The sequence below is a fragment of the Antedon bifida genome, chromosome 5, assembly GCF_963402885.1.
Source record: "Antedon bifida chromosome 5, ecAntBifi1.1, whole genome shotgun sequence".
NCBI lineage: Eukaryota > Metazoa > Echinodermata > Crinoidea > Comatulida > Antedonidae > Antedon > Antedon bifida.
Window position 1 is genome coordinate 23569670 of NC_136230.1, and position 27570 is coordinate 23597239.

The 27570-nt window shown below is 33.6% G+C and overlaps 2 protein-coding genes across 2 annotated transcripts in view; both read right to left on the reverse strand.

Annotated features, from left to right (window-relative positions):
* Positions 1–557: 557 nt before the first annotated feature.
* Positions 558–8573, reverse strand: LOC144843666 (medium-chain acyl-CoA ligase ACSF2, mitochondrial-like). Its single transcript, XM_078700550.1, has 13 exons — positions 8416–8573; positions 7689–7863; positions 7205–7387; positions 6395–6513; positions 5685–5850; positions 5240–5335; positions 4655–4803; positions 3841–4009; positions 3531–3638; positions 2828–2979; positions 2260–2401; positions 1816–1926; positions 558–1274 (listed from the first exon to the last, which is right to left on the reverse strand). The coding sequence occupies exons 1-13, from the start codon at positions 8523–8525 to the stop codon at positions 1152–1154; spliced, it is 1803 nt and encodes a 600-aa protein (XP_078556676.1). The 5' UTR covers positions 8526–8573; the 3' UTR covers positions 558–1151.
* A 2178-nt stretch (positions 8574–10751) lies between these two features.
* Positions 10752–27570, reverse strand: part of LOC144843437 (IgGFc-binding protein-like) — a 108935-nt gene continuing 92116 nt past the window's right edge. The window contains exons 101-124 of the mRNA XM_078700222.1: positions 26828–27002; positions 26225–26341; positions 25350–25573; positions 24657–24761; positions 23847–24002; positions 23256–23415; positions 22915–23091; positions 22211–22419; positions 21183–21360; positions 20566–20676; positions 20086–20291; positions 19592–19699; positions 19093–19245; positions 18646–18802; positions 17759–17941; positions 17203–17402; positions 16535–16715; positions 15955–16074; positions 15136–15510; positions 14504–14628; positions 13550–13756; positions 12961–13116; positions 12331–12532; positions 10752–11790 (exon numbers count right to left, since the gene is read on the reverse strand). Of these exons, the coding sequence (XP_078556348.1) occupies positions 11477–11790; positions 12331–12532; positions 12961–13116; positions 13550–13756; positions 14504–14628; positions 15136–15510; positions 15955–16074; positions 16535–16715; positions 17203–17402; positions 17759–17941; positions 18646–18802; positions 19093–19245; positions 19592–19699; positions 20086–20291; positions 20566–20676; positions 21183–21360; positions 22211–22419; positions 22915–23091; positions 23256–23415; positions 23847–24002; positions 24657–24761; positions 25350–25573; positions 26225–26341; positions 26828–27002 (4299 nt within the window). The 3' untranslated portion in view covers positions 10752–11476. The remainder of the gene's footprint in view (positions 11791–12330; positions 12533–12960; positions 13117–13549; positions 13757–14503; positions 14629–15135; positions 15511–15954; positions 16075–16534; positions 16716–17202; positions 17403–17758; positions 17942–18645; positions 18803–19092; positions 19246–19591; positions 19700–20085; positions 20292–20565; positions 20677–21182; positions 21361–22210; positions 22420–22914; positions 23092–23255; positions 23416–23846; positions 24003–24656; positions 24762–25349; positions 25574–26224; positions 26342–26827; positions 27003–27570) is intronic.

Sequence of the window (27570 nt, forward strand, 5' to 3'; positions counted from 1 at the left end):
TGTTACCTTAACATATTTTAAAAAGTCATATTTTGGGCAATTTTCGAAAAATGGCCAAATTTTTTGCTTTTTTGTCATAATTGGTTACACATCATAGTCCTAGCAACACTATTTTTCAAAACTTTCTTAGATGAACTATGGTTGGCTGGTCCTGTAGACTTATAATTAATTCCGTTCATATTTCATTTCATATAAGTGCAATTTTCGGGGACATAATAGCTCCATATTTCAAAATTGTCTTAGAAGTGGGTTATTTCCACATTTTCAATTTTCCCATTTTTTTTGTAAAATCCCTGTATTTTTTATACTGGTGACAGTAGAAGACTCCCATTGAGGGCTGTGGCTGTGTGAACTAGTACAACAGGGTAACCCCCTAGTCATCTCGAAAGATGTACAAGTTATTGGTGTACACTGGACCTACAGTTTATAATCCTTATACTACTACCAGAACAATGAAGCGAGTGTGTGTTGAACCCTTGCTGGTATATGGCTACGTACTATGGCTCTTACAGCTCGACCACTCACTGAATATACACAGAAAGATGTAATTCCTGTTTTTGATTGTGAAGTATAATACTTTATTACACAGAATATAACTTGTTCAGAGAAAAATACCTATATATATATAAAACATATAGAAAAATATTTTAATCAAATGTTTAAAACTTAGTAAAGTAGCAGCACATTATTGTTATAATTAAACCTATATTATTCAAATGGTATTAATAAAACTGCGTATTTTATCCAAAAAAATATATATATTTTATAGAATGTTTGGAAACTACCCATGCATGCCCCAGATTTCTAGAACAAATTCCCTTACATTATCAATACAATTCTTCTTCAGCATTATCATATTATTGTTAGCCCGATTATCAAATATTATCATCATAATCCATATCAAGATAATGTTTGTGCTTTTTTTGTAAAGATTATTTTATTTGTCTGCTAGAATTTTTTCCATTTCTTTTCTCATGACATATTTCTGAACTTTACCTGTTACAGTGAGTGGGAATGAACTCACAAACTGGATAATTTTTGGTATCTATACAATTCTTCTTCAGCATTATCATAATATTGTCAGCCCGATTATTAAATATTATCATAATTCATATCAAGGTAATGTTTGTCCTGTTTTTGTAAAGATTATTTTAGTTGTCCGCTAGAATTTCTTCCATTTCTTTTCTCATGACATATTTTTTAACTTTACCAGTTACAGTGAGTGGGAATGAACTCACAAACTGGATAATTTTTGGTATCTTGAAGTGAGAAATCTAAAGAAAAAAAAATTGAAGCAAAGTTATACAAACTCTACAAATATCCAAATAAGAGTAAAAAATGTCTATAAAACCAGATGTTTAAATCTGTTCTCCACCTGGCAAACTTTCACGTGAATCCAACATTCCACAACCCTTTCTACTACAAGAGAAAATAGCTGCGAATTTCATATGGTGTCTGCTAAGCCTTTCGATTCGTATGAATGCTCATGAACGCATGATACCTCATTTACGGAGTAGAAACAATTTGAACTAAAGCCAAACTAAAACCAATTTCGCTGAAGCGAAAAACACATGGAACTGGAATTCGCTGCAGAGACTGAATTGGAAAATGGAAACACAAATACGCATGCGTATAAGCCGACGCTTTCAATTCAACAAATTTGCTTAGTGGAATAGTGGAAAACAGAATTTGAGTTTTGAAGCAAATAATTAAATTTATGTTATTACGTCAATCTATAGAAAAGTCTGCATTTAATCATTTTTACTTGGCTGTTAAATGTTGTCCATATGTTTTTCTTGTATTAAAGATACTTACATTTCCTTTACAGAATTGTTTAATTTCATCCTCTGTTGCTGTTTCACCAGCCTTTAACTTCACCCAAGCACATACCTCTTCACCCAGTCTTTTGTCAGGTATACCAATGACCTAAAAAATAGTCATGTCAGATAAGCTAACCATGGTTAAAAACAGTGGCGACAGCAGCAAAACACTATTTGATACTAGATGATTGAAGATTTTTTTTGATCTCCTTCCTCAAACAGTCTGTAGTGTGCACTACGATATTGACAGTTTAACTTGAATCTATTTTGCTATGCTTTTGTATCAAGCACTTTTGTTCATGTCTTGCATCAAATCCAACTCGCAGATTATTAAATCTATATCAAAATATTAATTGCCAAGTATAAAAAATGATTTTAGTAAAAGATATCTATTTTTATGCACACAAAAAAAGCATAAAAAGATATTGTATATACTAACCTGTACATCCTCTATTTTAGGGTGCTTGTAAAGAAATTGTTCAATCTCTGTTGGATATATATTCTCACCACCTCGTATAATTAGGTCCTTTATTCTACCCACAATCTTTCCAAATCCATCTTCATCAATAGTAGCCAGATCTCTGTGTGTCAAGAATAGTATTACTGTAAACATAGATCTGAGAAATGTTTATTTCTATTATATCTCACACGATTGTATCTTTACAACATGGAGCTATAAATGTATGGCACCATGCTTACAGGTTCAGCTATTTGTAAATATTTATTTTAGAATATGTGTGTTATAAACAAATAATGAAAGTTATGAATGGAATATTTCATTTGCTGAAATATTGACTGCTCTACTTAACTTGGCTCCGTGTCAACAAATAGAGCAGTAAATCTTTCAATCCATGAAATATTCTCACCATCCAACTCTTAAACATTAATTGTTTTTATATTTTTATTGCAACACACAGTAAGCCAATTATAAACTAAAAACTTAATCAGTGACACTATTTTGGCCATTAGATCAATCTTGAAGCAGAATCCAGTTATCACCAACATACCCTGTATGCAGCCATCCATTACCATCAATTGTCTTTTGTGTATTTTGCTCATCTTCCCAATAACCAAGCATTGTTGTGTAGCCACGGGTACAAAGTTCACCAGATGTGTTGATGGGTAAGACTACACCAGTTTCGGGATCAATCACTTTTACCTGTAAAGACATTACATTATTGAATATCAAGTGGTCAGTGTGTATGCAACTAAAGTACTTTCCAGACAGTCTATATAGACCAATCAAGTGAAATATACAAACTATTCCACTTAATTGAATGAAAATATTTAAAATATCCTAAATTGGTATATAATTAAGCGTTTTTACTAATAGTGTGAATAATAAATATAGGTAGTGGGCATGTGGTAGAATGTGAAAATGTGTGAAATCTACTGGATAAGAAATCATTGATTTTGCTACAGGCCAATGGAGTTCAATGATAGGATTTTCACTGGGCCCAAATTAAAGCTACATTCACACTTTTCCCGATTCACAGAAGTTGGCACTGTTCAATTCTGTATATAATTTTCCATTGTTTAACAAAACAGCATCATTTTCAAGTATGAATGCAGCTTTAGCCTTGAACTTTCGTGGTTCAGTGCACAGCAAGTTCAATTCATATTAAATGGTTTTGTCATCTCAATACAATTGTATCAGGCCCAGTAAATGACAGTTCAAACAATATTGGCTTATATTTGTCACAGTTTTACCTCATTATGTGGTGATGGCCTACCAACAGTTGAGACTCGTTTTTCAATCAGATCATCCATTTCACATTGAAACGTTACAGGACTGGTTTCTGTCAGACCATAACATATCTAAAAAAAGACAGAAAGACCGATATTTTACCATTTGAGAACATCTTAAATAAATAAGACAGTTGAATATGAGGCACAAGAAATTATAGGCATTAATACAGTTGAATGATTATTGAATTAAAATGTCAAAATATTTTTTTGAATTACTTAAGTTTGTCATTTATCCAACTTTAAATTTCCAAAAAAAATGTTGAATTGGTACCGTAACATCTTTCATGTGCATTTTTGTGTTAACTTGCTTCATAGTTTCTATTGGACAGGGTGACCCAGCCATAATACCGGTGGTCAACGATGTCAGGTCATACTGGTCAAAGTTTGGGTGATGTAGCACATCAATAAACATAGTTGGCGTACCATACTGCGATGTGCATCTGCATAGCAGAAGGAAAAAAAAAAGATTTATTATTTAATATTATTTACAAACATCTCTAATATATACTAATACTATTTATACCAACATCTACCACATACCAATGTTACTATATCAACATCTACTGCATACCAATGCTATTATACCACCATACTAACAACTCTACCACATATCAATGCTACTATATCAACATCTACTACATACCAATGCTATTATACCACCATACCAACAACTCTACCACTTACCAATGCTACTATATCAAGATCTACCACATACCAATGCTATTACACAACCATAACAACATACTCTCTACCACACACCAAATGCTACTATACCACCATACTACCATACTAACATCTTTACCACCATACCAACATCTTTAACCCCATACACCATCTCAACCAAATACTAGCATCACATACCAACACCTACCATTATGCCAATATCTCTACCACGTCATACCAATATCTTTAACCCAATACAACCGTCTTTACCAAATACAAGCATTATATACCAAGACCTACCATTATGCTAATATCTCTACCACATACCAACACCTACCATTATGTCAATATTCCTACAACGTCATACCAACATCTGTACCACCTACAAGCATCACACACCAGAATTTGTATAAATCTCTCACCTTTCATTGTGAATGGCTTGAAGCGTTGCTTCTGGTTCAAAGCTAGGAGATGGGAAGACAGTAGTAGCTCCATGGACTGCTGTTGCCAGGCTACCCAGTACCATTCCAAAGCAGTGGTACAAAGGTACAGGCATACTAATCTTGTGATGCTGTAGAAATAAATCATCATTGTTAATCTACAGTATGGTTCCCAATAGTTTGGTCACATTTTGTCCTATTTTAAGCTTGCTTCCCACTTGGATGCAATGTGCCGAAAGTAATTTGACCAATAACGATGCAATGGATCATCTGGACTGTCGCTTGTGATTGGTCAATTTACTTTGGTGCATACATCATTGCATTGCGTCCAAGTGAGAAACCAAGCTTAACCGATGCTGGTATATGAAGACTTACTCTAAAAAATCCCAGCTGCATCACACTTCCCCCTTCACACTCAACATACATTTTGTTATTTTTGTAATGGCCTTTGAATAGTACACTAATTTAAAAATGTTTTTTTAACATGATTCAAATTTAGTTTGATTTATAAATTTGATATATTCCTTTTTTTTTGACTAGCAGAAATAAATCTAAGATTCTACTTACCTTTAAGTGATAATCAAGTTGTCGACCAACTATTAAACTATTGTTTGCTATGTTATGATGACTAAGTGTCACTCCTTTTGGGTTACCAGTTGTTCCCTTTGAAAACAAAAATGTGTTAAAAGAGCTCTACAATTGCATGGTAAAAATGGATACAGATAGGTTAGGGCGAAGGGTGTTGGCAGGGCATAAACATTGTAAATTGCTAAACTTTAATAACCTAATTTCCCATCCATTGTACAATTTATCCACTCCACTCACTCATCCTCCTTGGATCTGCCTTATCATAAACATGGAGTCATAAACAAGTATTTATAACGCAAAGTAGCCACTTATAACATTGGCTCCATAGCAAATGAATTAAGTCATAATACAGAAAATAAAGGGGTTAGTAAAAAAGTAAATAAATGAATTAAAACCTAATTTTGACTATAAAATGTAAACTTACAGATGTAAACTGAATGTTGATTGGTTCATCAAATTGCAAACTAGTTCTACATTCTTCAATTACTTTAAAGTGTTCAGATGTTCCCATTGAATAGAGGTCATTGAACTTAAATGCCCCAGGGAACTCTTCCTCACCCATCATGACAATTGATTTCAAACTGGGAACTCTAGAAGAAAAGTGTATCAGTTAATGTAGAACAATTCCTTTAAACTTTACAGAACTATTTTGTGTGGACATTTCATTTACTCTTGATTAATTGAATAAAAGTTTACTTTAAAACAGAAGTGTTGACTGTTTTATATTCCGTGAATGGGAATAGTATCATTGTTCAAACTCATAAAAATAAATATTTCATTACAACGAATGAATATAGTAATTATAACTACAGAGTGACGTTCTAACCCCAAGGTATATTTACATCTGCCTGGGATGGACCCCAGTTTGGGTTGATCGAGGAAAGTTTGACACATTAGTTTCTCATCAATCTTGTGCCATCTATATTACTTACATTATTATCGAAAAATAGCGTTTAGCAGAATTTCAATATTTACCAGAGACGTGTTGCACTATTATAGCAACTACGGACAGTAAATATGGACTTGTTTTAAGCTTTAACCAAAATTCTGAGTGAAATTTCGTAAGGCTCCTGAAGAAATCGGAAAAGTTGCAACATTTGTAACAATGCAATATATCAAATAATTAGACTTTACCCTTTACTTTGTAGATCACCAGGGCTAGCTGTTTGTACTTCAGGGCATATGTCATCAAGCATACTATAATAATCTTGTGTCTTGAAAGATTTAGCTGAAACTATTGCCTTACAGGAAACCTTTAAAAAAAATATTTATGGTATACAAAAATTATCAAAATGTTATGTTTTGCAATGCAATGTATTGGAAAGGTATGTTAAATGTCAATAATAACTGAATTTATTTGGTAAGATGTTTTACCAGACTCTGTCTAACTGTACTGTATAATCAAAATAATAGGTCATTCTTGTATAGTGCATAAGCAAGGTCTTAATACTCAGTATATTGAGAAACTGGAGATTGTGGGTTCGAGTCTCGTTCGAGTCTCACCCGAGAATTACTTGAACAATTTACTTGACAATCTCACCAATTATAGCTCCTTTAACCATTGTAGCACTAGTAGTAGTTCAACAACTGATTAAATGTTATTTTAAACCATAGCAATACTGTAAAATTCTTATTGCAAGAATCTGGGTTCTTTGGAGAACAAAATTATGTATAGCTAACAAATCAAAATCATCAATTTTATTTATCTTTTCAAAAAATGTTAATTTCATTTCGAACACTAGACCTTCGGATTGAAAGGCAAACATGTTAGCTACCAAGCTACAGAGGCTTTATCCTACCAGGATATAGCTCCAATATTAGTGAGGAATTCTGTTTATTTAACGTTTAAAAAAAGGGAAGATGGAAAAGGGTGGGGGAGGGGGGTTTGGACTACTTTATTTATAACAATTAAAGGAGTTATCCATTATTTTCATAGTATCATACCTTATTTAGAGCATAATTTAGCTCGTCAGTTCTGTATGCTGGATTAATGTTGACTAGGATAGCACCAATACGTGCTGTAGCAAACTGTGTTAGCACCCATTCAATGCTGCTTGGCCCCCATATACCAACTCTATCCCCTTTGTTGACACCAATTGCTAAAAACCCTGCAGCAATTTTGTCAACCTGCAATAATAAAATTATAAACAGATATTAACAATAAATTACTTTATACCAGTAGGTACTACTATATAAATATTTGTTAGGTTAGGAATATAAAATTTAAAGGTTTGTTCTAGTTTACTGTAGCACAGACGCCACACACACAATGCAAAAATTTGTTCAATCACAAGTGATCATTCAAGTTGCTGCTTGTGATTGGTCAATGTATTTGTTATTATATTCTCTTATATGCTTTTAAGCGACAGCATCTTTAATATAAAATGTTAAAAAATATAATAAAAACAATGGATGTCATAGCACCTACCTCTTCTTTAAAGGTTGCAAAGTTTTTTCGGATACCCTCACGACAGAAAACATAAGCATCTCGTTCAGGATAACGTTCTGCAGTCTCCTCCAAAAACTGACCAATCGTCTTTCCTATCAAAGGACCACTACTCGATTTATGTACATAGCTTTCTGTGTACTTTTCTGGTGATGACCTGTTTAATAATAAAGAATATTAATTATGATTTATCATTTATTCATATTTTTCATGGGTTTTAGTTTTGTTTAGGTCTAGAAATCTATAAAACTAAAAGTATTAACATTTCAAAAATGTTTTGGTGGCAGCATGTTATGTACTTGTACATAATAATTACTTTCTACATAATATTAATTCATTCATTTTAATTCAATTTGTCCTGAAGGAAAAATGGGTCCGAAGAATTACACCAATCAATGAACCACAACGAACCCCAAAGAACCACAGCAAACCCCAATAATGAACTAGCCTAGGCCTAGTCTAGGCCTAGGCTACAGCTAACCGCAATGAACTATCAGTGCAAAGAATAACACCAGTGAACTACATCGGACCCGGGGCCTCCTACTAGGCCTAGCTAGGGTTTACAGGCCTAGCCTAGCTAGGGTTTATAGGCCTAGGCCTCCTACATAGCCCTAGCTAGCCTAGTCCTAGCTAGGCCGCCTCTAGTAGGCCGCGCCTAGCCTATAGGCCTAGGCCTAGGCCTATATCGCTAGTAATTTAAAGAGCATACCTTGTTGAATTTGACCGTAACCACAGAGTATTGTATGAAGAGCATTTTAATAACTTATTGCAGATACGTAAACTAGGACCAAACGACCGGAAACTGACTTGACACGCCATTTTTCATTATATTTTGGCCCCCAACAACATGATTTGCTGATATTCTGTGTAGCACGCAAAAAGACGTCTCGTCATCATCATGTCAATAGAGGTCTATTAACCATCTGATTGGTCGGTTAAAATTCATCCAGGGCAGCAGCAACTCAGCTCAGCAACTCCTTCACCCAAACTTTTTCGAAAGTACTGTTATCTATATCTATATAAAATTACGTAAGGGCAAAATTCGGTAAATCGCGCCTTACTTCTAGAATTTTTACTCGATGGTATATAAAGTTGGTTCGTACTTTTCGGTACTGATTTTAAACACCTGATGTAACCCTGTTTACTAATTTAATTGAGTTAATATAGATAATTAGTTATTGACAATTAAAACGAATTTAGGTTCAACGATTTGCCCCAAATAGAGGTGTTTTCCGATCGTGGTATACGCTGTCTAATGGATGTCCATCTTGAAAAATACCCGCACACAATAATACGAGGATGTTTCGCATTTTCCTATCTCCTCCTACGATAATTGTTTTTAATAGCTGAAAACCGGTTGAACAGCTGGAGTACAGAATCAAAATGTTGAAGACAGGCCGATTTTCTTTAAAAAATACTATTTTGATAGATTTAATACGTTTATACAAATGTATTGATTTGCGATGAATGGAACATTCCAAACTATGTTCCACAAGTGTCTATTCCCTCAGTACAGGCGTCGTAAAGGCAAGTACACTCATAACAGAAATTCAATCCAGTTTTTTTGTCCAAAACAAAGTCTCTACAGACATTTTAGTGTGTATGCAAACATTGATAAATGGGGTCGAGGGTCAATTGTTGTATTTCCGGTAATTTTTTCATAAAATGTTTCATTAGAGCAAACATAAATATTCATGTAACTTGTACTAATAATTGATTGATTGGTGTGATTTTGAGATTTACTTCCTATGTTGACTATTAGAAACTTGTATCTGAGACATTTGAGGGCAGAACAAGTATCTGCAGACATTTTAATTTCATTATTATGCAATATTGAGAAATGGTAACCTTATAATTTCACTCTAATTTGCATATTTAAGCTAATTTGCATATCATCGGGATGAGTGACAGAGGTGTGATGCTCAAATTTTGATCTCCTCATCATATGTGACCATTTAAAAAAGAAAAATCTTTTGTTTGCAATTTGTTTTACTCAAATTGCCTAGCCTACATGGAATCGATCCGCATGTTTGAAATATTGCTACGAAATTTAACAGATTACTTGGCCAAAGAAACAGTACTCTCATTGTAAAAAAAAACCTGTTCTTGCCAGTCCTAGACTACAACCCGACGTATCTTAAGAAGTGAAACAAGATTAGCCCATACAGCAAACCTCATGCATTTGGAGTCCACAGAAGAAATTTTCTTTTGATCTCATTTGTGTGCAAGTGTATCTATGGATCTTATACTGTTCTGTTATTGAGAAACACATCTCACTTTTCCCCATATTTTTTCTCGTACTCTTGCCCACTTCAACACACCATCTCTATCTTTCCACTGCTGTGAACTACTACTGCCAAATGATGGATGAGTTTGTGTTCAACTTGTAATCCTTCTTGCGTTCTCTTCGATCTAACCTGCTCGACTTTTTTCTTTCTTTTTAGCTTTACTTATTTTATTTTACACATTTGTATGACATTTTTAAAATTTATAAGAGGGGTAGCTGACTCATTTGAGGTACAGCGATGTATTTTGCTTAAGCTGCCCCTGTAGTAGTGGTCTATTGGCAGCAACAATAATAACCCAGTTTTCCGACTGTAAATTTTCAATGTAAGCAAAGAATATATATTAGAAGAATTGATGAATGCGCGATTTGTGCATTGGATATTTGTATCACTTTTAACAGAGCATGTGTGCCCGCCCGCGTCACACGAGCAGATGTATACAGACTTGATTTAAATAGATATTATACATGTCACATTAAATAGAATTGAATATTAAATAGGCTTAGTAGATTGCACCGACGTATGTGGCGCCCTACCGCATGGAAAATATTACTGTTGCAGGGAGAACCGCAGATTGCTCATTGTTGTTCTGATATAGTCTTTGATGTGGCCATTGCGTATTATGCAGACTAGGCTGTCAGTGCAGTACACTCAGCATATAATTTTAATAAGTTTTCAGTGCTGTCAACAATGCAAGAAGTAGGCCTATGCATTCATATCCACTTCTTCTCCATTTCATTTAGAATTGAAAGGAATATACTTTCTACTAAAAAACATTTTATTACAAAAACCAACGGATATACAAAAATATTATTACAAATATATGTATAAATAGTATTACAAAAAATATGTATACAAAATGTTACAAATCGATCATTCATAAACAAAACAATATGATTTACTAAGTATAATACTTTTCATTAAAAAAAACAGATTAAGTAGAGTATCTTTATTTCAGATCTTCAGGTTTTGTTTTCGTAATATGAATGTTAAGTTAAGTAATGCAGCAAAATACAAGTGAATTATGTAACATGCCTGTATCATACCAATACAACAGGTGTTTGTGTAAATTACTTTTTTCAACATTAAATTATCATTAATTCCCATGTTCAATACAGAAACAAATTATTTCATCTGCTAATATCATTACAGAACAACACACTCATTTTGTTGTCTTGTATACAGTATTATAAATTATAAGACAAAAATACAACATATAATTTCAAACCATCACCTCTACAGTAACTAAATATAATTACATATTATATATTTAATTGTATTGTATTCAACATGTTATGAAGTTTCAGCAACCTTTACAACTATCAGTTGCGGACACATTGTCAATAGTAGGTATAGTATATTTTTTTTTTAAATACCAAAAAATGAATACTTATTATAATTATTATTGAATTATTGTATATTATAGATATTACGATAATAATTGATAAAGATACTACCCTGCACCTAATGGTATAATCCTAAAAGTTAACCTAAATTATCAAGGTTGGATTCAAATTTGAGTCCATAAATGTTGTCAATTCCACCAGAACCATCATCAAGTTGGATTTTACGTGCAAAAAGTAGAGATGGTGCTTCACTTTCTTCATTCTTTGCAACAGAACTTGTTAACTCCACTCCTTCAATCCCCTGTGATTCACCAAAGTTGGGAGAGGCCGACTTGATCTTTTTAGAACGGAAGAAACGAACTAAAAATAGGACCAGTACACTGAGAATTACGCAAGCAACTGTAAGGGCTGATACAGCTAGAATCATGTCAGTAGTCCAGAAGTCTTGAATATCTGAAACAAAACACATATTATATTAAAAAAATCCTATGTAGTTCATATCATAAGTAGGAAATATAACTGTTTACAGATGCCAACTATTCTGCCTCACAATTTTAAAAGTCACATACACACACAGTCTACTTAACACATTCAAAACGTAACTCCTAAATACGAGATTGTGGATCATAGATTAGTGTTATAGTTTGGCAAGATTTGGACAAAAACTATGGCCTCTAGGTGTGAAACATCAACCACCTAGGCAGACTGAACAGCATGGAGTTGAAGTTGGTTCAAATATTGCTCCAGTAGATGACAAAAGCAGACGGCCCCAGTGTAACCATTGATTGTGTAGTGGTTGACTGTTATTTAAAACTAGATGGACTTGACAACATGTACAGTAGCTACAAATACAACTTTAAAGCTTTATTGGATCAACAAGTCTCCTCCTCCTCTCAACCCCACGAGGTCTCTATCTCTCTCTGAACATCCTCTATAGGAGAGTTACATTCACTTATAGTGCTACAATAATAATAATAAAAATAACAACCATACCTGCAACCCTAACACTTTCAACTGTTGTAGACTCTCTTAACACACTCTCCTCAAACAGTTGTTCAAGTGGGAACGCAGGTGGTGGATATACAGTTTCAATAGCTTCAATTTGATAAGAGACTAGTCCTTCTTCAACAGCATGAGTAATAGCAGATCCAATGGTGTCGGCATACTCTTTTGGTGATTGCCCATCTCTTGCCATCTAATAAAAAAAAAATAGATTCATAAATTACAATAGCATTTGAAAAATGACAAAAAGACAACTACACCTTCTGATAAAATTGTAACATTTGATTATCGCAAGTGTACAGGACAAATTTGATTACATTAAATGGCTTTCTTGAAGTTGAAAATTTATATAGTGATTCATTTGTTAATGTTTTAAAGAGTCGTGTCAGTTTATTTCAAAATGGTAGCATAAGTCAATGTCTAAGAAATGCTCTCCCTCCGCTAAAATTTATTCAAAGGTTTACGCTTAACAAGTATATAAATATATTTTTTGGCCTAATTTCCACTTGTTTGTTAAAAAATAACTGATTTTACTCATACATACTCAACTCATATACAGATATCTGTTATATCTACATTAAGCCTGCACTTTTCAAGTGAAAAAAATGCACACTAACATACCAAATACATTTCTATGACAATTTGAGAGGCATCTCGTCGCCTTCTAGAAGATACTGGACTTCCAACAACACATTGGAAGGTTGTGCAGTTATTATCGGGATAACTGTCCATTGTAACATCCAATAGGGCCGTACATAAAGTATCAGTAGTTAGTCCCTTAAAAAAAAACAAAAATGTATATATTAACATGGTAAAAACACAGATTTTCCCATTGGCGAGTTAGAAAAACTTTTACAAGAAAATAATAATTGTTACTGTAAAGCCAACTTTCAATTTATAATTGTGTTGTATGTCTGGAAACTCCAAATGCTAAACCCTGCTTACATAAGTTTTCTTTAACATGATGTTTCTGTTAAAAAATAAGGCAAACTCTGAAGTACGTTGTTACACAGTATAGTGAAATAATAATATGAGTAAATTTGTAAATGTAATAATAATCAGTTAAACTGCAGAAATTCTATTAGGTCAAAGGCAGCCATGGAATAGTTCCTACCATGATCACACAAGTCAGCTTAAAGTATCATCCCAAGGACAAGGTATTTGGTACAGAGAGATCTTTCTGTGATACCATCTTAGCTCTTATACTTACAGGTAAAAGTGTATCAATGTCAACAATTAGTGTCAGAACCACACAGTTAGGGTTGTTGTTGCCACATCCAGTAAACACTGAGTCTGCACACATCATAGTCTCTTCACATGGAGGCAACACACATGTAGTATCAGGGTTTACAACTTCACAGGTTGTGTCTTCAGAACAATCATCATCAGATGTACATTCAACAGCGCTTGTCCCATTCTGAAAAAAAAACCAATTATTATATTTTTACTTAGTATACCACTCTATTCTATTCTATAAAAGTTTTTATATGGCACCCTACAAATAACATAGAGCCTAACAATACAAGTATTATTAATTAAAAAGAAAAGTTTTAAGCTGACGTTTAAATAGAGGTGCCAATTTCGCTCCTCTGAAATTGTGTTCCAATCAGCTTATACACCATCCATGTTTTAGGTCAGGGCAGTTTGCAGTAAAATTGATTGAAATATAAAGGATGATTTTTTTGTGGATTTAGAGAGCATCTTTTTCTTTAAAGAGTTAATACTTGATGCAGATATCTTCAGCCAATGTGATACATTCATTTAGTGAGCAAACAGAAAATACAATTTGACGGATGTTATATTAACTGAAGTGATGCTTGTAAATTTTAATGAATGTCCTTTGGTGCTTAATAACAAAATGTAAATGAAAACCATTCATTATATATGATTTCTATGTAACGGTTTCTTTTTATTGTGCTAAACATAATCATGATAACAGGTAAATCACAATATTTTATAAGAACCCATATTATATTACCTAGAAAGATAAAAACAGGCCATGATGACAAAATAGACAATAGGGAGCTATTGACTCATGCATGGGCCCCTGCTCCTCATTTCAACACAGGCGGCAACCGACGACATACCGATTTACCTGATTTAGGTTGGTCGTTGCAGATTGAAAGCCCCTTATTATTGTGATGGTAAAGACATTGTTACTTACATTTGTACAGGCAATTGTTCCATTAGAACAAGAACATTGATCACATATTCCAAAATCCCATGTTTCACCATCTAAGCGAGTTTCTGAACTGAAGAAACAGTAGGTATCTTCAAATTCTTCAAAACCTGTATTAGTATATTAAAAATTAACTTTTTAGTATAATGGTTCTATGTTATGCATCTTAAAATGATGGCTATATGTTGTGCTTTTTAAAATGATAGCCGTACGTTGTGCTTTTTAATATGATGGCTCTATGTTGTGCTTTTTAATATGATGGCTCTACGTTTTGGTTTTTTAAAATGATAGCTCTACATTGTGGATTTTAAAATGATGGCTCTATGAGTGTAATGCATCTACTGTGATGGTTCTATAAATTTGACAGCTCTTGATAGTTCTATACACATTGTACAATCTATATTGTTTTGATTTGTTTTGATACATTTGGTGGTTCTATACATTGGGTGGCTCTATACATTTTGATAGATCTATGAATATGATGTACAGTACAGTACATTTGGTGGCTGATAGATTTATCAATGTATATTGTGATAATGTAGCTCTACACATTTTTAATAGCTTTATAAATAGCTTTGATCTTTATGGTTTTTTTACAAAGAAAGCCATTATGTTACCTGCTACAAACGATACATTAAAACCCCTGAACCGAATGCTAAAATCAGATGTAAAGTACATCCAGACAACATCGCCAGGTATAATGACAGGACCAGTAAGACCATATCCACTCAAATAATACAGATCTTCCTCTTCAACTGCAACTGATCCAGCCACTGAAGATGTATACATTACACCAGGGCCGATATACAAGGCATCTTTAGTGTATTCAATCTCAAAGTTTGATGCGAATGTGAAAGTGATTGATGTGGCACCAGGTGCAAATAACCGGTAGAAGCCAATAAAATCATTCGGGTAGAAATCAGGATAGTTTGGTGCTAAGAAGTACCCTACAGCACATTCTGGCCCATAACAAGAGAACTCCTCAGTAAAAGCTGTAACAAAAATAAAATATACAAATACAGAAGATTGCAATGATACATGAATATTTTGTACTAATAATAATAGCATGGAATAATGGAAATAAAAACTGACCTTAAATTATGGCCAACCCCACCATTCAGGGGACACCCCCATTAAGGGGGAAAGTTATAGGGTTTAGTTTACTGTATTAATAGAAACAAAAGTCTTTGCATAATATAACTTTCTCCACTTTAAAACCCCTTCATTATAATAACACTCATTCTTATATACCGCTTATTGCACAAAGCTTCTCATTTTTATTGGATAAAATATGAATGGAAACATCACGATCAGTAGTTCAACATCCAACACACTGCGCCACACAGTCGATAGGGGGACCAGGATCATACAGTTTGTCATTTTATGAACTGAAAAAGGCTGGCATATTCCAAGTCTGTATGTAGTGTTATACTTACTTGCAGTTATGTTGCAATAAGGCCCCATCATGTTACCTTCACATGCACATAAGTAACCAGTGTCAGATAACGGTCTATACAGGCATTCAGAGTTCTCTGGACATGGGTTAGGCCAACATGCTAAATAAATAGATAGTCATTAGATATTTTTAATACCACTTAACTATACCAATGCAAGTAAGGGACACTCTCCAAGGCGACAACTCTTCTTTGTTGATGGAACCAGGATTTTGTAAGTGGAGAGCGCAACATAACTGAGTGTATCCTTGCCATTTGGTTGGCTAATTTCATTGTTACCAGCCTGCAGTGTGTGCTAAAACTGTAGCTATTGGAGTATAAATTATCTCTGGATTTGTTTTATGTTTTATCCCAAAAATCGGGAGAAATTGTATTTTAGAGATGATACAATATATTGGCAGACTCCTGTCATTAACAGGGTTGATTGGGAGGTTTGTAGATGCACTGAATTATGTACCTTTATGGCAATCATTAAACCTATTGTTAGTGTCTCTGATAGATTACAAACAAGAAAATCAGACCTTTGGCTATAAATTGTAGAGGATTTGATATTTTAATATACCTGATACAGTACAATCTTCACCATTGCCAAAGAAGTCATCTATACAATGACATCCAAAGACGCCATCATTAGCTTTACATTCTGCATAGTAGTTACATTCCAAACTTCTGCAGTCAAAGGTGTTATTGCCCAAGCATAGACACTCCATGCCGCAATCAGATGTTACATAAGATGAATTCAGCTGTAAAAATAATGTGTACAATTGTTTATTGAAAGGAAGCTTTCGATTTGCTATAATCGATGACCAAAACACATCATGTTAATTTGTTGTGAGTATGCAGGGTCCACTGTAACATGTTTATTTGCTCACCGCCTTGGCACAGTTTTGATGGTTTCAGGTCCAGGTGACAACTGATGACAGATACTGTAGATTAACCTGACCTTTAGGTTATCGCAAATTGAAACCTCCCTATTAATAGATTGCATGGTATTTCCGATTTTTGAGTGACAATTTCTAATACTGTACAGGTTTTAGTCATTTTTTTACATGTGTCAGAGTGTTTAACATAACATTAAAGCAGTTACAGAAAAAGAGTGGCCATTCATACATCTATAAGCAAAAAGACTCAAGTCTTTATACATAATCATGTGTTCTGTTATACTGTATGTTCACACTGGACCAAACTGTATTGACTTGCATCTGGTAGTGAACCGGTTTGTCTACTTACAGAATAATAATATCCATTATAAGTACAGCCACACTGCTCAACAGGAACACAGTTCCAACCATCTTGAATGTAGCCTGGCTGGCATTCACACCCATCCACATAAGCATATGGACATATTTCAGCTATTTCAGGATCAGCACAAGTCGGGGGGCATGCACTCATGCTTGGATTGTACATAGAGTTATCAGGACAACTCAAAGCTGTTATATAGCAACGGAAAATATGTGGTAATATAGTCAACAGAAAAGTTTCAGAAAAAAATTAGGTATTATACTTAAATCAGATCATTTTTTGTTATAGCATACTCTAAACCACTGCTTTAATTTAATAGAAAATTTTATTAGCAGATTTGAATTAGGTCTTGAGAATAAATAGAGATGTGTAAAAGATCCTATTCAATATTCACACTAACATGCTCTGTGGAAAATTGTGTACATGAAATAAACACCATTTCTTAAATAATAATTGATGAATATCCAAGTGATTGGTGAATATCACAACAGAGTTTATGACTGTCATTAAACTACAATATCATTATTTTAATATAATCACTTACAACAATCCACCTGCTCCCTCCAATCATCGTCGATTTCAATAAAGTATGCTTTGCAAATCTGTGCATATTGAGCAATGATGTCACACAAGGTTGAGGTATCTGGTTCTGCTTCACATGCATCGTAGAAGCAACTATCGAAGTAATCGGTAACGTTCACAACTGAATGGCATTCTCTGAACACTCCTAGAACAATAAACAAAGTATCTTTTTGATAAACTTTTGAGTATTTATAGAATCTTCTGAAATTGAACTTGAGAATGACCAAATATTGTCAAAATGATCGGTATTGTAAGGTTATAAACTAAATTTGGGGGTAATGGGGGTATAAAAATGAAAACTACATAAAATCTTGAGTACAATGAAATTAAACTATATCATTATATCTTTTTTATTTGGACCCCTTTGGAAATAAATCCTATACCTAGGATTTAAAAGTTCATCCATGATATCACTGTTAATGATTCTGTCTTCTGTAGTTGGCCTACTATTTTTAAGGCATTTAAACACACCTACATACTGTAAATATAATGAAAACTTTTATTAAATGTATCTGCCGCTTCCATCTTAAATCAAATATCGAAGGCAATGCATGATTGTTTCAGGTAGACAGTGCATGTGCACTCTACATTGTTTTTCAAATGCATATTACTCACACCAGCCTAAACCTACTTTTGTCCACCGTGCCCAATTTTTGGAAATAGTAAATTTACACTTTATCATGTGTGACACCATTTCAACCAATTGCTAGACAATAAATGTTTGAGCCTATGACTTTTAGATTTATTAAGCATCTTGATATTTCATATCTGGAAGATTGACACTTGCAAAGCAACATTTCGGATCTCAAATAAGTTAAAATAAAGAATTACAATGTATAATAAACTTACCGTTAGGATTGGTCAAAACCTCACACTTAAACTCTGCAAATTCAACTTCAGTTGTTCCAGCTCCATCACATGGTTCATATGCAGCATTGACATTTTCAAGACTATCACATTCTACACCATAGAACCAGGAATTGCCAAAATCAATTGCATTAATAGCCTTAAATACAGAAATAAATTTTATATCATTAAAAATTAAACCTTTGATTTCAATTTTCAAAATGCGTGAAACTTTTAAGTATTGCCAGACAAACTACTGAAAGATACAATCTCAAATTTTCATGATTGTCAAACAGGATAAAAGACGAGTCCAAATTTACCTATAAAACTTATTGACCTACAAGAGTAACTCAGTAAAATTGAACATTTGATTTGTTTGCAATTAGGTAGGCACAGTTGAAACCAAAACTGTAGGAATAACAATAAAGTAACAAACAGGTAAGTAAGTACCATTATGCCATCAGGTTTAACCAGATCATTTGAAGCATCACTATCAAAGTTTCCACAAAGGCCTGTGATATCTGTGACCTCCTCACTCGCTACTATCTCAATATTGTTTACACCATCCCAGTAAACCTGTAAACCAAATTCAGTCCACAACACCTAAAAAAAGAAATCAATAGGTATTAGTATCAACTCATTTTTATCAGTTTTATCATTGTTACTCAATTTGAGGCAAAGCAGAACACACATACATTGATGTCCTAGAGACTTGTGAAGTATCTACCCTATCCATAACATTGAAAGAGTTTATCCTGAACTGATTATGATTTTGAACAAAATTAGGAAATAGGTTTGGCTCTTGTTTGTATCTTCAAAGTGAAGGGACCATTTAATTTGTGTAAGGCTTTAGATACACCCGGACACAGACATTAACCTATAGACATGTTTGTGAATCAAATTAGGCGAGTCTCTTATTTTGTCAGTAGCTAATCTTTGCTATACTTACAACATCTGTCCCCACAAAAAATATATAAATTCCATCAGCAAGTAATGTTGGAGGAGTTTTAATGACACCATTTATTTTAACTTGTTGGTCTTCAATGAATGCAATATTCTAAAAATATAAAAACAAGACAGTTTACACCTCATTCATACAGAGGTTTTGGGTATACAGCTAGAAAGCACATATTTCTGTAGCAGCTACAGCTAGAAAGTATACTATAGCAGCTACAGCCAGAAAGTAAAACATGACTGTTTAGAACATATTGGTTGGTCCTACCATTGATCAAGGGCTTCTCTCGTCCAGTGCCCACCTAAACCAGAGGAGAGGCATAAGCCAATACGCCTGAGGTAGATGATGGGACTGCCATAAGAGTCAACAGTGCTGATTTCAGAAAATAAAGAGCCTCACACATATAGGACAACCCTCACTGAGTGCAAATTGAAATTATAACATCTATTGGATATCACAAACAAAATAAAAATATATATAATACTTACATATTCATCAATGTCTATTACAATAGATTCTGTAGTTGTTACACCATTTTCCTCTCTTGAGTTATACTGGGAGATATGTACCAGTTCAGAATTATTTTTCACATATCCATTAAATAAAGTATATGTGCAATTACCCAAGAAGTCATAGGTATAGCCATCAAATGTTGTATAATGTAAGCCACCATATGCTGTGCAAATCTTTTGTACTGTAAAGAAAGACAAGTAATAAGTATGTTAGAGATAGAGGTTGTTCGGGCTACTGATCTCTGGGGCCTTGGCTTATATACTGTCTAACTCACTGAGAGAGATGTTTTACCTGTACAATTTTTGTTTACAGAATGCATTTTTTTTACAGTTTATATCATTTCTTTAACAATCATTCATATAATAATATATATAATATAGACATTATGAATTAGAAAGGCTATTATAAAAAAATGTATGTACACATTTAATAACATGAAAGTGTTTATTATTCACCTGTTGTACAATTTTTGCCAGTCCAATCTGGTGTACAGATACAATAATAATCGCCAACAGTCGCTAAACATTTACCATCATTCTGGCAGGGTTCTGAATAGCATGTATCCACTGAAATTAAAAAGTTACAATAAACAATACATTATGTATACATAGACGAAATCACAAACAAAAGGGTTAGGTTAAGAAACAAAAGAGAAGTGTTCATAGAGGGAAATTAACATCACATTAATAGAGCAAAATTACAATAGAAGAAATACCTGTATTGTTCATTTTGATATGAAGTGCTTTGTCACTTGTTAAAAGTACTATATAAATCATTATTATTAGAAAGGGCAGTACAGTATTATAATCATTCTCAACCAAGAGAAAATGAATTAAATGAATATAAAAAAAGCCTACAAATAAAGGCATTACACAAATTTCAATAAAAAGGAAAAACAGTAGAACCTATCCTTTAGGACACTTCTCTATTCTGAGGACACTTCTCTATTCTGAGGACACTTCTCTGTGTAATAAATGAGAGGCAATATATGTTTTAACAGCCAACCAAAATACGCACATTAAGGGACAAAATGTTGGGTCTCAAATGTGACATAACACCCCTGAATACCTACCATAACACTCCATTGAAGCATCACCAGTAAATCCAGGTGGACAGACACATTGTCTTATTCCATCAACTATTTCACAGGAAGCAATTGCATCACAGGTATGGTTAGTGCAGACAAACTGATTGCCGTATTCACATGTACATGACGTCTGACAGTCATCAAACAATTTTGTCTCACCAAGCTAAAAATATATTTTAGAATTAATATTCTCTATGTCTGACAGGTTCAGTGTGAGTTTTGCTAGGAAATGTGAAAGGGAGTGTGAGTTTTTCTAGGCAATATGAAAGGGGAGTGTGAGTTTTGCTAGGCAATGTGAAAGGGGAGTGTGAGTTTTGCTAGATAATTCGAAAGAGGAGTGTGAGTTTTGCTAGGCAATGTGAAAGAGGAGTGCGAGTTTTGCAAGGTAATTTGAAAGAGGAGTGTGAGTTTTGCTATGTAATTTGAAAGAGGAGTGTGAGTTTTGCTATGTAATTTGAAAGAGGAGCGTGAGTTTTGCTAGGCAATGTGAAAGGGGAGTGTGAGTTTTGCTAGATAATTTGAAAGAGGAGTGTGAGTTTTGCTAGGCAATGTGAAAGGGGAGTGAGTTTTTCTAGGCAATGTGAAAGAGGAATGTAAGTTTTGCTAGACAATGTAAAAGGGGAGACCGAGTTTTGCTAGGCAATTTAAAAGAGGAGTGTGAGTTTTGCTAGGCAATGTGAAAGAGGAGTGCGAGTTTTGCAAGATAATTTGAAAGAGGAGTGTGAGTTTTGCTATGTAATTTGAAAGAGGAGTGTGAGTTTTGCTAGGCAATGTGAAAGGGGAGTGTGAGTTTTGCTAGATAATTTGAAAGAGGATTGTGAGTTTTTCTAGGCAATGTGAAAGGGGCGTGAGTTTTTCTAGGCAATGTGAAAGAGGAATGTAAGTTTTGCTAGACAATGTGAAAGGGGAGTGTGAGTTTTCCTAGGCAATGTGAAAGGGGTATAACTGTTAGTTCTGATCATTAAACTACTCTTTCTGAACACATAAGCTTAAAGCGAAGTACAAATTCTCACCTTATAGTAGTATCCGTCATCCACACAACCACACTCCGAGTATGGGACGCATCTATCATCATCTTTGTAAAATCCAGAAAGGCAAGCACAGCCTTCAACACAAAACTCAGTACAAGCCAAATCGTCACTGCCAGTAATAAAGCCATAGCAACTTTCTGGACATGATGAAGCACATGTAGTGTATTCAGAATTCTCAGTACATTCAATAGCTGCAAAGAATTATGCAAATAATGTTTATAATAGGACAATAACAAACAACGATAAATAGATAAATGTACAGTTTTTCTACAGAAAACAAAAGAGATTAGAAAAGTTTTCATCCTAGAAGTATAGGACAACCGTTTATACTGTCTTTGATAAAAATAATATTTAAAATGATTTAATGATCTATTTATTATGTCGTTGTTTGTTCAATTAAAATAAAAGGAATATATTGTTTGAAAAAATGTTATAAATACAGTACTGATACATAAAAATGTACTAAGGTTGTACTAAAACTTCACACAAAGTCAATATTATTTTGTAGAAAATGTTATTTTAACTTTTGCTACTGGAACTTAGAGCATTATCGTTTTGGTTTTTAACATATATATGCCCATCTATGAATTGTTGCGATAACTATGATAGGCTAAAAAGCAATCAGTTGATGATGACAACAATGAATAATGAATTTTAATTTTGGAAATATGAAAAATCAAACAAACCACATCTAGTATTTCTCCATTCTTGAATATCAACTCCCAATTCTCGACACCGTTGTGCATAGATTTGGATATTGCTACAAGATGGTCCAGAATTTGGTTGGTAAGCACATTCATCATAGTAACAGGCATCGTAGTATGGCTGAGGATCCAATGTAGATCTGCAAGCACTGAGAGCTCCTAAAAACGAATTTAACATTTATTAACATATAATCAGTCCAGAAAAAATACACACCTATAATAATACTTAATAATTAAATATCATGAGACTCCCGGCATTATTATCAGGGAAAGTTGGTCTGTGTTTTGGGGGAACATACATCTTTAAATTTAATTAGACATACCGGTACTATCTCTGAGAACAGAACAAGAACCATCAGCAGCAGCTCTATTCATGGACTCATCGCAAGGATGGTAACTTTCTGAGTCGGACGAACCCTCTATATCGCATTCAATAGTGTAGTTGCTCACCCAACTGTTACCAAAATCTGTTGCATTACGTAACTGCAATAAAAGAAATTGAAAATGTTATACTGTAGTTTATTAAAACAGGAACAAGCTTAATAATAAATATATTTGTATTTTTTGTTTTGCTTAAATAAAAATGTTTATATTATTTAAGATATAAATAATACATTTACTATTATGACACTATTATATTACTTAAATGTATCCTTCCCATTTGATTGGTTTATTACATATCACATGCTGTGTATTATTTTGATCATTCCTCACAATTAGATGGTGCATTGCAGAACTTTTAGCAATATGGTTAAAATGTCAAATTCTAAGCTCCATATTCTCTTATGGGCCTGGCACTAATGTTTCTATTCATGATAGAATACTTTAATGATTTGAAGGTTCTCTACTGGTCAAGGCGATACTTCTTTTAACTCATGGAAATATTCTTTGCATTCCAGGAGTATTGAACCAACCTGTTCTCCTTCTGGTGATGTAAATTCATTGTCTGTGTTGTTATCAAGATTACCACATAAACCACAAAGCAAGCCACTGAAAGTGTCTGGTATATTGATCTCCACATTGAAGTTGCCATCCCAGCGAATCTTTAACCCAAAATCACTCACGAGAAGCTGCAAATGTAATGATTTTGATTTATTTTGATACTTTGCATCTGAAGAATCTGTATTGCTTTTCAGCCAGACAATGAAGACTAGAGAAACTTACATTCTCTCTGTCCCATGTCTTGTAGAAAAAAAAAACAACCAATTTCTCTAGGTTTTATTTAGTACTGTATATATAATTATTCAAACATAGTTAACTTTCTGTTTTGTTCTTTTTAGTGAGTGGCTGAGCGATTAGATAGTAGTTCTGTAATCCATAGCCATAATATCGGCAAGGGTTTGTGGCTCACTTTCTCCATTGTTCTGGTGGTAGAACAAGTCTTCTCAGATAAGGACTATAAACCATAGGTCAAAAGTACACAAAATATCGAGAAAACTAGGGGAATACCCAGTTTTACTAGTTCACATACAGCCAATTTCGTGGACAGGAGACAGTGCGCTTAATTACATAGACATGACCTTTTGCATGTAGTTGAAAAGTGGAACATCTACAGTAAGTCTGCAGTGCCATAATCAATAATCTATGGTTGAAATGGTGCCAGCATACATCATTATCATCTTTATTGATGACATCAAATTTCAGCCTTAGAGTACAATATTTTGATTATTTATTTTAGGGCCATGTAATTCAATTTCTTTATTAACTTATAATATAGTACTCACATAGTAACCTGGTATGCTTCTGACTTCAATATCATCTCTGATGTAAGGTGGTGATACAGTTAACCTATCTACACGTAGCTCAGGTCCTCTATAAAGCTCAATGGTCTATAGACGAAATAAAAACATTACAATTAGGTGGAAAATCTGGGTTAAAATTTGTCTACATCTAGAACCTTCTGCATATCAAGCAGAAGGTTCCGGGTTTGAATCTTGGTTGGGGAGACTTTTTCTCATTCTCAGGTAATACATTTTCAGTATATAACTGGGCGGTTTAGAATTTGTTCTGTGCCTGTGGTGTTTATATACATATAAAAGTATCTCTACAGAGATCCCGCTTCGTGAATAAAATACTGAAAGATGAGGGCATATCAAATTGATCTCTGGTGTGTGTGTGCGTACAATTAAGGAACTAGTGCTGCTTCACTGTTAAAGAGTCGCTATCCAATCGGGTTTGAACAACACCATGAAAGCCACAGTGGTCTAATGGTTAGGACTTCTGCATATCAAGCAAAAGGTTCCAGGTTTGAATCTTGGTTGGGGGGACTTTTTTCGAATTCTCACAGACTTCTTCATTTTATCGTTTCAATTAATACATTTTCGGTATATCACCAGGCGGTTTAGAATTTGTTCTGTGTCTGTGGTGTCTATATATATGTATATACAATTTGGAAACCATAGTGTTTTGTTAACTACCTGATTCCCATACAGGAAAGTGATTCTCTTGGTTGACGCTACTCTAGTATTAAAGTCAAGAATTTCATTTTCTTGTAATATTTCAAAGTCAATTTGTTTATCATCAGTCCATAAGGGTGTACAAGTTTTTACAAGTGTGTATTCACAGCCACCCATGAAATCATAGGTGAGTCCATCAAAGGTTACGTAATGAGGGTCTCCATATGCTATGCAAATGTTGTCACCTATTAACGAAAAGAAATTCAACTGAGCTTAAAACACATCAAAAGATATAATGCACATTTTGGGATATATCCTGTAATTGCCATTATCTTTCTTTATTTGTTATTATATTATAGCTTATTATGGAATAAAAATTTGAATGTCTAGTTTCGACAAGCCTAAATTCAGATCAAATATATCTCCTATTCTTATTAAAGATTTATTGTTCACCTGAACATTTTTTTGTTTGAATATGCCATTTTAATGTCAAATAAATGGATCGGAAACAAATTATTTAATTATTTATTTTGTATTTTTTAAATGAAAACATTGTTATTTCCGTTACTACAAAATGGTCAAAAATATGAATTTATTGATCCTCATTTTTTTGGGGACAATACATCTTTAATAATAGCACTTTTCTTGTCTTTTCTTTTATCTTGCACGAGAAGTTTATGTTTGTTTATGACTTAAATTCATAAAATTCTATTTTAAGAACTGACAAACAGACTGAAAAAAGATGTCGGTCATACAAGGATAAATACCCAATATTGGTCATTTTCCATGAGCAATCTACAACAGTCATGTGCGACTATACTCAAATGCGGTTTATGCACAAAAAAGGAACATGATGATGGTCAAACTATTAGAGAGTTATTTCAGGCCATCCTTACCTATTTCACAATCATCGCCTGCATATCCGTATGGACAGACACAAGAGTAGCCTGTAAAGTCTGAATCTGGGATGCATGTACCATTGTTGTAACATGGCATTTCTAAGCATGGATCACCTGTCAAGTGTCAGAAATAGATGGATACATTTATAATGTACATGTATCAGTGGATACTTAGTTTTCATACATTTTCGTAGAAAGATAATAAAGTGATAACATTTAGCTCTGTCCACACTTCAAACTTTATGTAAACAAAAATTTCATGTGCCAATATATGATGTCATATCACTCCCATATTTGGACACATCACACTTTTTTTTGTCAGATGATATTGTAGAGTTAAACACATAGTTTTCAAGTAGAATTTGTTTAATTAATGTAGGTAAAACAAAGAAGCAATAACAAAAGTCACTCATACAAACATCCTTTTTAACACAAATATAATAGGGTGAGGAATATCCAAGGCTTACAGTAATTATACAGTATTTGTAAATACGATTTTGTGGCTATAAATCAAATTAATGTTAATATGTGAAAACAGCATAATCTATAGTGAATGTAAAACAAGACAAATATAGAAGTAAATGGATAGAGAAGACATACTTAAACAAACATAGCCATCTCCTCGTAAGTGTGCAGGACAGTAGCATCGATATTCATACTCATATCCACCGCAGAGGGCTTCAGGATGGCAGTTGCTAGGTGAACATATAACTTCTGCATCATCTGTACACGTGCAGGTCTCATTGCAACCAATTCGCAGAAAATCAGAGTCACGCTAAAAAAAGGATTTATTACACTTTAGTATACAATAACATAAAGTTGCGTCGTGTTTGTTTAATTTGTATAATATTTTGTAAAATGTATCATTTGCCTGAAAAAATAATAAATATTTATCCTAAAAGAAGTAAATACCACATTAAGCTCTGTCTACACTATTAAACTAGTTTGAAAAAAAAGTGTGAAGAAATTCTCAACTGTTTATTAACATTTTAATTGGTAATCTAGAACTACCATTATAAAGTCTACTAATATTTCATTTCTTAAAGTTGATTTTCCAATCGGCAAAGAGAAATAAAAGCAGAAAAAATCGTGCTACCCTTTTCATTACAAGAACGTATAGCTGCGATTTTTATGTTTATCTCATGTTTGCCAATCTTTTCGATTGACATGAGTGCCCATGAACATGTCATAGCTCATTTCTCGACCTTTAATTGGTTGCACAATTTTTCGCTTCACAAAAAGTAGAAACATTTCGAACTACCAAATTTGCTGAAGCAAAGAACTCAAGGAACTAGAATTTGTCTCAGAGAGGGATTTGGAAAATGGAAATATGAATATGCATG